The sequence below is a fragment of the Vombatus ursinus genome, unplaced genomic scaffold, assembly GCF_900497805.2.
Source record: "Vombatus ursinus unplaced genomic scaffold, bare-nosed wombat genome assembly UNPS02014803.1, whole genome shotgun sequence".
Taxonomy (NCBI): domain Eukaryota; kingdom Metazoa; phylum Chordata; class Mammalia; order Diprotodontia; family Vombatidae; genus Vombatus; species Vombatus ursinus.
Genome location: NW_020954581.1, coordinates 1,465,222 through 1,480,605, shown reverse-complemented (window position 1 = coordinate 1,480,605; position 15,384 = coordinate 1,465,222). Strand labels below are relative to the sequence as shown.

The 15,384-nt window shown below is 39.0% G+C and overlaps 1 protein-coding gene across 1 annotated transcript in view; it reads left to right on the top strand.

Annotated features, from left to right (window-relative positions):
- Positions 1–15,384, top strand: part of WDR63 (WD repeat domain 63) — a 123,433-nt gene that overhangs the window by 52,608 nt on the left and 55,441 nt on the right. Inside the window, 5 exon segments of the mRNA XM_027873926.1 lie at positions 2,250–2,431; positions 3,134–3,238; positions 8,843–8,989; positions 9,687–9,886; positions 12,776–12,892. Coding sequence (XP_027729727.1) covers positions 2,250–2,431; positions 3,134–3,238; positions 8,843–8,989; positions 9,687–9,886; positions 12,776–12,892 — 751 coding nt within the window.

Sequence of the window (15,384 nt, the reverse complement as noted above, 5' to 3'; positions counted from 1 at the left end):
TTCCCCTCTGCCTCTTAAAATTCCTGGCTTTCTTGATGACTTGGCACCAGTGCTGCCCTCTACAGGAGATCCTCTGAATAGTTACCCCGTATCTACTGTCTATGTTAACCTATCTTATGTAGAGTTATTTACATACACATTGTCTCCTTCATTAGAATGTAAGCTCCTTGAGGGCAAGGATTGTTTTGTTTTTTATTGGTATCCTCTCCATGTAGCAAGCAGAAAGTGTTTAATAAATACTTGCTGATTGACTGATATTTTATACGTACGTGTTATCTCTTAGATAGAATGAAAGTCCTTGATATCCCCAGCATCTAGCCCAGTGCCTGGTACATAGTAGGTGCTTAATAAATGCTTGATGAATTGTCTAATGCCTCATCTCATGTCAATGCCTGGCAGTTTGTTGAACAAAGTTATTTCTATAAGTGTGCTCATCAGAATTTTGTAGGATTTTTAAGTATTTGTAGCAACTAGATTCAAACAATGGGTTCACCAGGCAAGGCTTCCTCAGTTTCAAGGTATTCTGTGGGTCTTCATTCACTCAAAAACCATAATTTTATGAACCGTCACAGATGTGTAAACTGTTAGTAGGCTAGGGGACAAATAATCATTTCAAAGCAAAGGCATTTAATGAAATAATGTAACAAGAAAACTGATAATGAAAGGTTCCTTCTGCCTTCCCCTACTGAAGCCTGGTATATACTGTCCCACATAGGAAACATGTGGAAAGGCACACACAAAGGAACATGTGACTAAGGATACATGTGTGCAGAGGCACACATATAGGAAACACTTGAGACCAGGGTGCATGAGCAGCTAGGTGGTACAGTAGATAGTGTCCGGGCTATAGTCAGGAAGACTGAGTTCAAACCCACCCTCTGGCATGTACTAGCTGTGAGATCCTGGGCAAGTCACTTTAACCTCTGTTTGCCTCAGTGTCCTCATCTGTAAAATGGGGATAATGATAGCACCTACTTCCCAGGGTTGTTAAGAGGATCAAATGATTTCATAATTGTAAAGCACTTGGCACAGTGCTTGGTACATGGAAGGTGCTATATCAACGTTAGCTATTGTAATTTCTGTGTATGAAGGGGAAACTCATTGCCTTGGGGCTGTAGAGCCGATGTGGTCATGGGGCTCTCCTTAGGCCTCTGTCCCAGAGGTCTCCTGGGGCTGATGCTTGATAGAACTCTGCTGACCCAATGGCCAGTTTCCAGCTTCTGACTCCTGCTGTATCCTCGGCTGAGATGCTACATCTTCCCCATAAGGGAAGACAGTGGGCTTTGCCACCCCCCCTTCAGCTTAAATAAAGCCCAGAGGTTTAGTTCTTGGGGTTGTTTTGCTACCACTCTTTTAGAAAAGCAAAGCCATAACATACCTTGTCATAGTCTTTTCTCACAGATCAGGGAAAAACCCTCAGTGGTTTTTACTTTCCCATGAGGCATGGATTGAGGACCAGGGGCAGAAAGGAGCCTGTTTATCTGAAAAGAGTGTTTCTTCTCTAGAATAGGATTCCTCATCCCAGCTCTTTGGAAAACAGAGCTGCTCTGGGTAACTAGTGCCTTCAAGTTTAAATCTATTTTTAACATAAAATTCCTCATTACTTGTTAGCGGCCTACTCTGATGAAGAAATTCCTTGTGGCTCCCTGCTTAAAAAATTCCAATTGCTAAACTGTACCCAGAAACCCTTAGATAGATAGATAGATAGAGTGAGTGAGCCAGAAATAAGTCAGAGGAGAGACAAGGTTCTATTTTTCTCTAACAAGTAAATTAGGAATAAAATATGAGACTACATAATATATGTATGTATGTATATTTATGTGTATACACATGTATATATTTTAAAAATATATCCTCACAAGACTGTGATAGAACTTATGTAAATTGAGAGGCAGTTTAGAATAATTGATAGAATTAACCACACAACCAGAAAGACCTGGGAGGCAAACCCTGCCTATGACATATATCAGCTGTGTGACACTGAGTAAGTCACTTAATCTCTCAGTGCTCTGGACAACTCTCTAAGTGGCAGAGAAGATGCCAGCCTACACTGAAAGGAGGAGTTCCCTCATCTGGGGAATTCCCTTATCAATGAAATCACAGGTCCATTCCTCATCTCTAAAATCATGAGAAAAGAAAAGAAAATCTTCCTTATTTAGGGAAGAAAACAATTTGAAGCCATCAAAACATATTTCCTATTTTTCAATAATTGTTTTTGTTCATGTCAGATTTCACTATGCCATTTCTAGGTCACCCAGAGATTTTTCCTCTGGTACTTACCACCAAGACCCAGGAAATATTTAACTGCCGAGCTGAAGAAGATGTCACAGAAGAACACCCCAATAAACTTATCAAAAAAGAAGATATAATTCAAGATTTCAAGAATAGAGCTGGAATATCCGACTTCCACCCAGTCAAAAAAGTTGTGATGGTTTGTACAGAATCCCTTTTTATTTGGCCATCAAGACTTCTGTAGGAGTTTTCTTCCACAGGCTTCTCAGTTCTTGTTTAAAATAACAAAATAAGGGGCAGCTAGGTGGCACTCTAAATAAAGCATCAACCCTGCAGTCACGAGGACCTGAGCTCAAATCCGACCTTCGACACATAACGCTCAACTAGCTATGTAACTCTGGGCAAGTCACTTAACCCCAATTGTCTCACAAAAAAAAATCTTACAAGACACTTGGGCGGGGGGGGGGGGAAGCTAGGTGGCGCAGTGGATAGAGCGCTGGCCCTGGAGTCAGGAGGACCTGAGTTCAAATGCGGCCTCAGACACATACCACTCAATTAGCTGTGTGACCCTGGGCAAGTCACTTAACCCCAATCACCTCACCAAAACAAAACAAAACAATAACAACAAAAAAAAAATATGGTACTTGGCTAAAATATTGAAATAGGAGAGTTCAGAGATCCAAAATTGGATATTGAAAAAATGATCACTCTGGGGAAATCATATTTACTTCTTCAAGGTTTACAAAGCAACTGGGATTTGGGAGTTATAAGCCCTGACTATTGTCACAGATGTCTCTTAGAACCTTTGATAACTAGACAAATCTCAGTTTGCCTATTAGTTGTTGATACAACAGAATGGCATAGAAACATGAGGCTTTCTCTTTTGATCTTGTTCATGCAGGAGTATCCGGGAGAAGAACTTTTGGTTGTTTATGATAAAGAGTTCAAATACGGACAGAATTTTTATCTTATTGGAACTGAAGAGGCCAAAGAAAGCATTTTAAACGTAAGCCGATCACCAAACCTTGTATTGACTATTTTACAGTAAGGAGGAGTCATATCAATAGAGTGAGCCTGTTCCTAATTGGCAAAATTGCACAGTAGCTCATGTCCTACTTGTATGAATGTCACTCCTCTGGAGGTCGTCTTTCAAATGTCAGAAAAAAAAGTCAACCTGGAAAGCAATTGGTCTCTGCTGCCCTTTGGTTCGGGATTATCCAAATTAGTTCTGGTCTGACAAATAAATTCAGTTCTTGATAGTTAAGCTTTCCTGGTGGGTGTAGAGAACTTGGTCCAGAGTATAAGTCCTTGTAAGACTTGATTTATTCTATTCCCTTTTTTAATTTTTGAAGACAAGGTTTCCCCATCTTGCCAAGGCTGGAGGTACAGGGGCTACTTGAAGACTACCAATCAACAAAAGAGCTTCTAATTGGCTCCTCTTTAGGCAACCTGATGGTCCCCTATACACACCCCCAATGTTCCTGGGGGATCCCCATAATGATGCTGAACTTAATGCACACACCCTTTCTGCATAGGCCACTCCAGCTCAAAACTCCTGACCTCATGAGATTCAACTGCCTCAGCCTCCTGGCTAAGGAAGATTGTAGGCATTTACTAGTTAGCTAGCCCACCTGGAAATTTAGATTGATTCGACTGATTCCATTAACTAAAATCAATCAAGCTAATTACTGATGGAACAATCCACTCAGAACTTAATGGGAGGAGGCAGTGTGGTCCAGTGGAAATAGTACTGGCCCTTGAATCAGAGGACATGGGTTCAAGGTATCACCTCTTGACTCTTATTTACTCCATGTGTATGACCTTGGGAAAGTCACAGCCTCTTTGGGCTTCAATATCCTCATCTGTAAAATGAGGATAGTGGAGTAGATCGTCTCTGCAGTCCTTTCCAACTCTAGACCTATGATCCTCTAATCTGACAGCTTTATGCAAATGCAGCCTAAATAACTTTATAATCTTATTTATTAAATGTGATTTATCAATTTCGCACACACAAAAAACAATATTTTAAAAAATAGATCATTTCACAAGAACATTCTACTCATGATGGGGATGAAGGAATTTTTTTCAAACCATTTATGATTAATAAGTCTTCAACTTCTTACCAGAAGTCCATGCTATCTATATTTAAAATGCTACTTAGTAGGCAAAAGCTGGTCATTAAAGCTTTAATGAAGATTGAGGGTGAGGTGCCATGGTGAGGGGATGCCCAACCCAGTTGGAGGAAAAATAAAGAACAGCAGTCTTAGCTTGAGGCTTTAACTCCGCCTAAACAAAGTGTCTATGACAGTGACTATAGCCCTGAAGAGAAGGCAAGCTTAGGGTGGCAGCTAGGTGGCACAGTGCATAGAGCACCGGCCCTGAAGTTGGGAGGACCTGAGTTCAAATCCGACCTCAGACCAAACACTTGACACTTACTAGCTGTGTGACCCTGGGCAAGTCACTTAACCCCACTTGCCTAAAAAAAAAAGAGAGAGAGAGAAGGCAAGCTCAGGATGAGAGTATACGTTCTCCTGTGCATAACATAAATCAAACCTGCTTTGGGATGCTCAGATTTCTGGGTAGCCAATGCATTTAGAGATGCTGGAATTGAAGTCGGAGAGACAGCTTCAAGTAGAATCTCTGATTTCAGCAGCTTAGAGCAGAGGCATGCTGGAAGACTTTGGCTGAAGCAAATGTTCTTTCATTTTTGGTTTAGAGAGCCTTCAGACGTTTGAAGGGTTGTCTTGGAGAAGAGGGACTAGGTTTCTTCTTATTAACTCAGAAGGCAAAACTAGGGGTGATGATTGAAAGTTACAAAGAGGTAGATTTTTGGCTATATATGAGAAAATGTTACCTAAAATGAGTAATCCCAAAGTGGAATCCTCCAGAGACTAAGGAATGTAATATTAGCTGGGATGCAGGAATTTCCCCCTTACTGGAGATGTGCAAGCAGAGACTGCATCCCTAGTTGTTGGGGATGGCAAAATCCAATTGGAGAGTTGGCAGCTCTATAGCGTGACCCATAAACAAAAAGAATCGCCACCAGAATGTATCTGACAAGTAGCTGTCCAGCCTTTGTTTGGCATCCTCCAAAGAGGACAAATCAACCAACTCTTATGTTAGCTCATGACATTTTTGGACAGCTCCTAAATTTTCCTGTTAGCAACTTTAATTTGTAGCTCCTTATTCTGTTCTCTGGGACCAAACAAAATGAGGCTAATTTTTCCTCCATAGGATATAACTTCAAATATTTGAAAACTATCATGTCCTGCCCCCTCCCTTCTCACTCTTTTTTTTCCCCTCCAGCATAAACAGACCAGTTCCTTCAACCAATCCCTATATGTTATGGATTCAATACCTTTAACATTCTATTTGTCCTCCTCTGGAAACTTTTCAGCTTATCAATGCCCTTCTTAAATGGTGGTGCCTCCAACTGAATACCAGATGAGAGCAGAATCCAATCAGACTGTCTCTTCCCTGTTCTGGGAATCTGTCTGTCTTAATAAAGGCCAAGACTGCATTAACATTTTTTGGCTGACCCATGTTGAACTTGGAGTCCACTAAAACCCCAGAACTTATTCTGAACAATTCCTGTTTATTCATGTTCCCCTGTTTTACATTTGTGAAACTGATTTTTTTATACCCAAGTGTTAGTCTTTACATCTATCTCTATTGGATTTCATCTTAGTAGATTCAGCTCAATATTCTAGCCTGTCATCCAGTGCGTTAGCCTTCTCTCCCAGCTTTGTGTTATCTGCAAATTTGATGAGTATACCTTTATGCAAGTCATTGATAAAAATGTAAAAAAAAAAAAAGATCACAGGGTCAAGCACAGATTCCTGGGCACCTACACTAGAGACCTTCTGCTGTATTGACACTGAGACATTAACAATTATTTTTTGGTCATTCAACCAATTCAGAATACAACTGCTCATATTATCTAATCAAAATCTCTCTTTCTCAAAGGAATTGTATGAGGTAATTTTATCAAAACCTTTGCTAAAATATCAGAAAACTAATTTGAGAACATTCCCTGTATTTACTCATCTAATAATCCTATCAAAAAAGGAAATTAGGTCAGTCTAACCTTTCCTGCTCTTGATGAAGACATGTTGAGTGCTTTGTAATCACTGCTTCCCTTTCCAGCTGTTTACCAACCATCTCTTTAATGATTTGTTATAGAATTTTCCTAGGAATCCAAGGCAAGCTCACTGTTCTATAGTTTGCCAACTCTGTTGTAGGTTGGATTCTTACTCAGGTTTGGATTGGAATACTTGATCTCTAAGATCTCTTCTGACTTTTAGATTCTCTGACATTCCAAGTAAATGGTGTTAGAGGAAGAACTGTCTTGCAATCATAGAAACATCACTGTATCAGAAGTCAGAAACAAAAGGGATAGGAATAGATTAAGTACATAATGTTATCCATAAGCAGAACTGGCTGGAGGATTTTACTATAGGGATTTTACTTTTGCATTTGGACTGCACACAGGATAGTGATAGACACCTTTGGTGAGCATGTGTCTCCTTATTTTATTCTTTGCTTGATCATTAGAAAAATCCTTATTATTAGACAATTTGAACACCTTTTCAAGCTTTTATTGAATTACATATGTTTAATACTATGTCTCATAAAATTTCAATGTCAACCCCTTGATCAGGAATGTTGATCCTCATTATAACATGATTCTTTTGTGAAAATTAAATTTCTCTTAGATCATTTCAGCTCACAGGAACACTTCTTCATTAATGTAATGTAGTATAAATATGAGGATTGCCTGTATCTATTAAATTTCTTTGCTCTGAAAGGTTAATTTTATTTTAATTATGTTATTTTCTTTATTAACAATGTAAAATTTTTGTAATAAACTGACTTCTTAAAAAAACCTTTGGAATTTATTCAGAATTATGTCAGAACTTAAAATAGCAAAATTCTGTGACTTGTGTAGCTCTATTGCTATCTGGCAGCATGTATAATAGGGGAGAGAAATCTGGGAAAAAAAGAGACTTTTCAATAATCCCAAGTAAGATCAGGGCTGATGAAAAACTGACATCTTGATTCTAAGGGTATTCAACTAAAAAGAAAGAATCTGAAAGGATAGAAAATAGCATTATCATCAATGAACCTATAGGGAACCTTAAAGACCCTCTGCAGGGGTCTGCATGAATGAAGGTATAGAAACTGGAAAGAATGGGCTGAATTACTTTTCTTCTTTCACTCTTCATTGTCCTTTCCTTGGGTTATTTATATATGAGAGAATGAGGTCTTATGCCAATTAGAATATGCACAGAAGTAAAGTTTTTTTTTAATTTTATTTTTTGCTGCTGCTGACTGATAAAGACAGGATTACATTATAAAGCCAGGAAAATGGTCCAAGTGGGTAGTAGACAATAACCTTGTCTTCTTCTTTAGCTTTTGTGCTAGTTTGAATTCATTTGCATACTAATACAAATAGTCTATTGACAGCAAAGTGGACTTCACAAACCCAAGTTCCATATAGCTCCTGTGAGTTTTCTTTGGTGATTTATAAATTTTGCAAAAGACAGACAATTTTCCTTGAAATGGGCTTTAGGGGTATAGATTCTCTCCAAGGTGTTACATAGGATATATATGTATAAATATGTGTGTGTGTATGTATGTATATATGTATATGTATGTATGTATATAGATATAGATATGTATGTATGCATGTATGTATGTATGTGTGTGTGTGTATATATATATATATATGGAATTTCTAACCCTAAATCAGATATTCATGGACATACATGGATATAATAATGGACTTTCAACTTTGATTCAACATCAGTTGCAAAGAGTTTGAAAAATATAATTAGTATTGGCATGGGGGCACTCTGCCTGGTTTTTGTTCAGAAGATCTAATTTGCCTGTGGTAGCTATAAGCTTCAGCCAATAATAATAATAATAATAATGGTCATACCTTGATCTTTCTATCACCTACAAATGCACCACTTCCATGTTTATGAACTCTGAAATTCCCTAAACAACACATTCAGTATCAATAGCTCAACATCAGCTATTGTGACCTCTGACTGACTGGCAAAAGCAAACATGCTGATGGGGGCTCATGGCTTTTAGATTTGAATGGATGCTGACCCACTGTGTATCCCAAACCTCAGGTAGCTTTTCTAGGATGCACATATGCAAGTGAGGGTATCCTGAGTCCTGCAGATGAATGAGAAAACTCTAAGGACCTGGGATATTATCAGTGTGAGTGGATCCTTCACTAATGAAAATTACAACTTATAGAAAGTGTGACTTTTAATCTAGTAAGACTTACTAGATAAATGGTCTCTGAGAATTGCTATGGGAAAAAATTCCTCCTCTCTGACCAAGCGGATGATAAGTCTTTCCAAATTTAACTAATAGACACATATTTTATCCCTGAGTCTACACTCATAGCCTTATCAGTTGGGCAGAACTGGCACTACTTTGACTTATCCTTCAAGAGCTCAGCCTCCAATGAGGTATTAGAGAAAGACTTTAGGGGGAGTCGTGTGCAGATAAGAGAAAGCATTTATGTAATTTGCCAAAAGTTCATTGTATAACTGATGAAAATGCAGCAATTGGAATTTTTTTTTAACCCTAGCCTCCACAAGAGCAGGTGGATACCGAAGAGGTCAAAGAAAGCGTTGAAGACGTTTATGTTTATAAACCACCTATTCCTAAACCTTGGGTTTCCCTGGGAAGTGAGAAAGAAATTGAAGAAGAATCCGTGCATGAATCTACAATCATGGTCAGAATGAATACCTTTCAATTGAATTTGACATTGTGAAGTACCTTCTATGTTCAAGGCAAAGGCAAAAACCCTTCAGCACTTACGGCTTTTATTCTTAAATTACCACCATATGGTGGGACAACTATCCAGGGGTGGGGAACCTGTGGCCTTCTAGATCCTTAAGTGTGGCCTTTTGACTGAATCCAAATTTTACAGAAATTGTTCTGGTTTTTGTTCAGAAGATCTAATTTGCCTGTGGTGGCTATAAGCTTTGGCTAATAATAATAATAATAATAATAACAATGGTCACACCTTGATTTTTCTATCACCTACAAATGCACCACTTCCTTATTTATTTATGTACTCTGAAATCCCCTGAACAACACATTCACTATCGACATACAGATACAGAAATTTTTCTGTAAAATCTGGATTCAGTCAAAAGGCCACACTTAAAGATCTAGAAGGCCATACGTGGCCTCAAGGCCACAGGTTCCCCACCCCTGACCTTGGCTAATCAGCCATGGTTTCTCCCCACTTCGTACGGCTAACTCCTGAGCATTCTTGGGGCCCCCTGATTTCTTTGGATAGAAGAGAGAGAAAACATTCTTTCAATATCAGTGAAGACATTTCCCCCAACCCCCGCCAAAAAAAAAAAAAAAACCAAAAACCAAAAACCAAAAAACATTAATTTACTTTTTTGTATTCATTACAGGCCAAGTATAAGATTTCTCGCAAACGAAGACAATTTGGTGCACCCATTGAATTCGGTGACTATAATGCTTCAAGTGTGAAAGACAGCTACATTGAATGTACAGCATATGCAGATAAAAACTTTGCAGTCAAGCAGCTTGAGAAAGACATTGCTGTACAAATGATACCGATGGTGATGAATAAGCACACTCAGACCCAATGGTGAGCACAAAGCAGATTTAACTCGGTTTGAGCACTCATGAAGAAAACTATCTAATTCTCAGGGTTATCAAGCTACATCACGAAAATAAAAATAAATATGAAGTTATAAAATGTAGATTTAGAAACTAATTCAATTTCATTTTAAAAGTCGCTATTGAGCGCCTCTTGTCTGGTCACCGAGAAGCAGCGTGGTCCAGTGGACAGAGCCAGCCCCAGAGTCAGAGAGCTCTGCGGTCAGGCCCTGAATAGGGCACGTATTGACTCTGTCCCGGTGGGCGAGTCACTTCATTTCTCAGGGAGCCCCTGAGAGACGCTTCCCAGGACTGCAAATAGCAGAGCAAGGCTTACCTGCACATATAGAGGGTGATTTCTTACTAAGAGTTTTCTAGCTCTGATTAAAAAATGTATATTTTTTAAAAAATTGGTCAGCCAGGAGACAGGGAGAAAGAGGAGGCCATACAAAAGACGTATGAGCCATAGTCTCTTCTTTCAATGAGTTTATAATCTCATTTTAGAAATAAGATATTCGGGCAGCTAGGTGGCGCAGTGGATAGAGCACAGGCCCTAGATTCAGGAGGACCTGAGTTCAAATCCAGCCTCAGACACATAATACTTACTAGCTGTGTGACCCTGGGCAAATCACTTAACCCTCACCAAAAAGCTAGAAAAAAAAAAGAAAGATATTTATATATACACACAGTTACATAATAACTGGTAGATAAGGTGGCACAATGGATAGAGCACTGAGACTCAGACACCTACTAGCTGTGTGACCCTGGGCAAGTCATTTAACCTCATCCATGAAACAGGAACAATGATAGCACCCACCTCATAGGGTTTCTATGAGAATGAAATGAGATATATTTTGGGCTGATGAGATAATATATCTCATTTGAGACTTACAACAGCCCTATGAAATAGGTACTATTATTATCCCTGTTTTACAATTGAAGAAACTGAGGCAGACAGAGGTGAAGTATTTTGCCTGGGGTCACCCATTTAGTGATTGTCGGAGGCTGGATTTGAACTCACATCTTCCTGACTCCAAGCCCAGAGCTCTATCCATTGTGCCACCTAGTACATCTGAGCAATTAGGAGAATCTTTTAGAGGAGCTGGGTGGTCCTCAGACCCCAGGCTATGACAAGAAGGAGAGGGCAGCAGGCAAGAGCCACTTATTCCTTTATGCAACTGATGAGACGCCCTCACGAACTCTTATTTCAACAGGTTTAAGTAGAATTTAATCTACTTCCCTACACCAAGCATACTTGATTCACAGGGATTGTTAAGACAAAATATATTTTAAAGCATCACTTGTTCCTCTTTAATGTAACATAGTGTTGCATAGTAGATAGAGGGCCAGGCCAACCTTGGGTTTAGAAAGAACTGTATTCGAATCTCCTCCTCTCCTCCTCTCCTCCTCTCCTCCTCCCCACCTCACCCCCCCCAAAAAAAACCCCACAAGAGATTAACTGAGGAATAAAAACATAATGTTGTAGGGCTGAAGTTCTTTTAACTGAACGATCTGAAGCATGAGATGGCACAGAAGGCAATGGAGAGGGCATGGTGGGCACAAGGAGGCTGCCGCCCATTTCAAACAAAGAAAGATACAGAACTGGTGTAACGGACATTGTCCAAACTGTGTGATCCAATCGGGTACATGAATACAGGGGGCCCCTGGGAAGCCCCCCAGCCTCACCACGTGCCAGGCAGCGCTCTCCAACTCTAACTTACAGGGGAGCTGCCGATCCGATTGGCATTAGTAAAAGGAAGTTCCTCTCCACATTCTTGACCAGAAAAAAGAGGGAATGGGAGAGATTTTGGTCACATTTATATAATACCTACATGTGGAATTTAATCAATTCAGTGACATGAATCAAATTAGCTGTTTACTGTTGTGACAAAATAAAAAATCAAATGATTGACAATATTTTTTTTCTTTTTAACCAGCTACAATTTCAAAGACCAGTCCTCATTTTGATAAGTACCCACACACGTATATATCCATATAAATACATCTACATACCTATATCTAAATATATATAGATAGATATCTTTTCTATCAGGAGAAAGATTTATCAATTTATTTGAAGTAATATTTTATTTGATTTAATCATTTTCTGATATTTGAGCTTGAAAAGTATAAGAATTTCTATATAAAAGTTATGACTATAGAAGAATGTGGTACATGCAGCACTGTAGCCACATTATTATTAGTACTAATAATAACTGAGATATAGCCCTTAAGGTTCACAAATAAATATTGATTGATAGAGTTGGTAAAGAAAGATAACCATTTAATGGTAGGCAGACATGCGGCACAGTGGATGGAACACTAGGACTTGGAGTCAGGAAGAACTGAGTTCAAATCCAGCCTCAGACACCTGACACTTACTGTGTGACCCTGGGCAAGTCACTTAACTGCTGCCTGCCTCAATTTTTTTTTGTGAGGCAATCAGGGTTCAGCGACTTGCCCAGGGTCACACAGTAAGTGTCAGGTATCTGAGGCTGGATTTAGGCCACAGCTCTGTCCACTGCAACACCTAGCTGCCCCTGTGCCTACATTTCTTTATCTGAAAAAGGTAGTGGTGTAATGGTGCCACTTACCTCCCAAGGTTGTTGTGAGGATCAAATAAGATAATATACATAAAGTACTTTGCAAACTTTAAAGCACTATATATAAATGCTACCATTATATTAGAATAACTTCACCTTTTTGTCTACAGTAGGGGAGAAAATATAATAGTACACATTTTTTACTTTCAATTTAAAACCTTTGAAGAGACGTTCATTTTACTTGTCATGTAAAACTATAATTTTGACTTTAATGTCATGTTGATAATTTGGATACATAAAGAATATCTGTATTCAACTCTATTTTTATAAACCAGGAAATTTCCCAGAAATGCTACTACACAATATATGCCTAGAGAATTCTCAAAAGAGGAAAGAGAAACACTTCTACAGTCAAAGGATCTGAAAGATTTTCTTAACTCTATATCCTTGAGGTAAAAGCTTTATATATCATTTAAAGCAAAAAATTGTGTTTTGACTTTGTGCTATTGTATATCTAGTCCAAATAGAAAGTGTACAGGTAATTTCACTTCCCCATGAGCAAGTTACGTGTTTTGTTTGTTATTCTTTGTTATTTTGTTATTCCTCACTGCCTTTTTGCCTCAGCAGGGCTGGGGTTGGGACCCACCTGGTTTCCCAATGGGCAGATGAAGGCATCACAAACAGAGAATTGGGAGAGGCCCACCGCTGGAAGGGATCTGTGGGGGCATGACCCAGGGTGTGTGGTTTGTCCCTGGGGGTTGTGGGCTGCTCAACAGAAGGGCCTGAGCCATGACATAGACTCAAACATTGGATCAGTGCCAGTGTGCTAGCAGAGTTCAAGATGCAGGCAAAAAGGCCTGGTCTAGGGTCAAGTGAAAATTCCATGTATCAGAAGAGGGCACGATATAAATATGAGCTATCATACTGGCAGTGCTTATAAGTAATGTAATCAAACAGATCATCATGAAGATAATTGTAACTTATGCACTGACATCTTTTTTAGGGAATGAAGAGGTAGAAAAGTCCTATGAAGAATTAGATGAGATCTTTCTGACAAAGTCAAATATACATTGATACCTGGTGCCTTCAATTCTAAGGTGGTTTTTTGGGAAGATATTGAAAAAAAAATATGGTTCAGGATTAAGAAATGGAAGAGGCTAATGAATTGTAAATTATGAGTTCTTTTGCCAGGAAGTCAGGAATACTTGGAAAAGAAAAGGAAGGAAGGAAGGAGGAAAGAAGAAAGGAAGGAAGGAAGGAGAAAAAGAATGGAAAAAATCACGAGCAGCATTATTACCAAAAAGAAAAAAAAAAGATCCAGGGATTTATCAGTAACTCCCATTCTATATGCCTTCTTCTCTTCTCTATAAAATCTTTATGAAAATTATCTGCACATTTATGCATGAAATGATACAAGTATCTTAGATGGAATTATTAAAAGGAAACAGGCAGGCTTTTGTAGATGATTTTTTAAAAAAGTGGACAGCATCTCACCAATCATACAACTGCCTGAAAGGTGTAGAGAATACAAAATCCCATTGTTTCTTGGGGTTTTTTTTAAGCTTTTGCCTCAATAGAACAAAATAGCCTTTAAAACTACAGCGGTGACAAGTTGTCTTCTATACCTAAGATTTCTTGATAGATATAGTTACAGAGATAACTAGGTTCAACTAGCCCTTGACTGTCCACATCAAACAAAGGCAAATGTATTTGCCAAAAATGTCTGCCACGATGGGAAGCGTCCCACACAAATTGAAGAGGGATTCCTTAAAAGTGGCAGGATGTTCTAAATGGCCCTGTTTGCAGATGACATAGCGACGAGTGCAAGCCCAGAAGACTATAGGGATTTCTCAAAGAGATCTGCGGTCACTAACCACAGATTGACTTAACAACCCACATAGAAAAAAAAAACAAAACAACAAGTTGACGAGGAATGTCTATTATTCACATTATGACATGCCACTGAGTTAGTCTAGCACCGGTACCTATAATCTCAGACAGCCACTGTGTATTGACAATGAGCCGGGAAAGGAGGAAGGGAACGGGCTGGATTACATCTGAAGATTTATGCTATGCTTTCAATGCTCCCAAGTGGCTGCCTCACATGAAAATGCATCTTTTTAAAATCTTCTGGTATTACTATGTGGCAGCTAATTACAGGACTCCACAAATTTCAAAGGCTCAGAATCTCAGATGACCCAAAGAGCAATGAAGAGACTTGTAGTGGACACCACAACACATTGCCAACCAAGATTTGTATGCAAGAAGCCACGTAAAAGATTTATGTACAAGAAGCAACGTAAAAAACCCAGAAATGTATGATTGCAAAAGACCACAGCCCATCATGGAGCAGCTGCAAGGGATGAACAGCCTGAGTACGTCTTAGTACCTGGAGAATGCTCAAATACCTGAAGAAAGGTCCTCTAGCAAGTTGGAAAAGTGCATCCTGTGTTTATGGAAGGACACGAACATGGGCATGGACGGGCTGTGATTTGTACTGTTAGAGGGGAGACTCACATTGATGAGATGACAGAACCCATTTTGCAGTAACTGAGGGGAAAAATATGCTATATTTTATCTTGTTATTGCGGAACTCAAAAAATTGTATATTTCCTCCTGTGTATTTAGCCTACAATCAGTTTACCCTGGCATCCAGTGAGTGATGCATCTATGTCTATGGGCTAGTTGATCTGTGAGACAGACCCCAGCCAGAGGATCATCACTCAGCCAATGGCAGGCTAAATACACAAGAGGACATAAACAGCTCTGTGAGTGCTAAGATAACAAACCTAAACAGAGAAAGTGATGGCAAATACAACAACAATATTTGTTACAAGGGAGGATTTTTGTTTTTATTTTTTAATTGGAGAGTTGGTATTTGGGAGGGAGCAAGAAAGAAAGAAAGAAAGAAAGAAAGAAAGAAAGAAAGAAAGAAAGAAAGAAA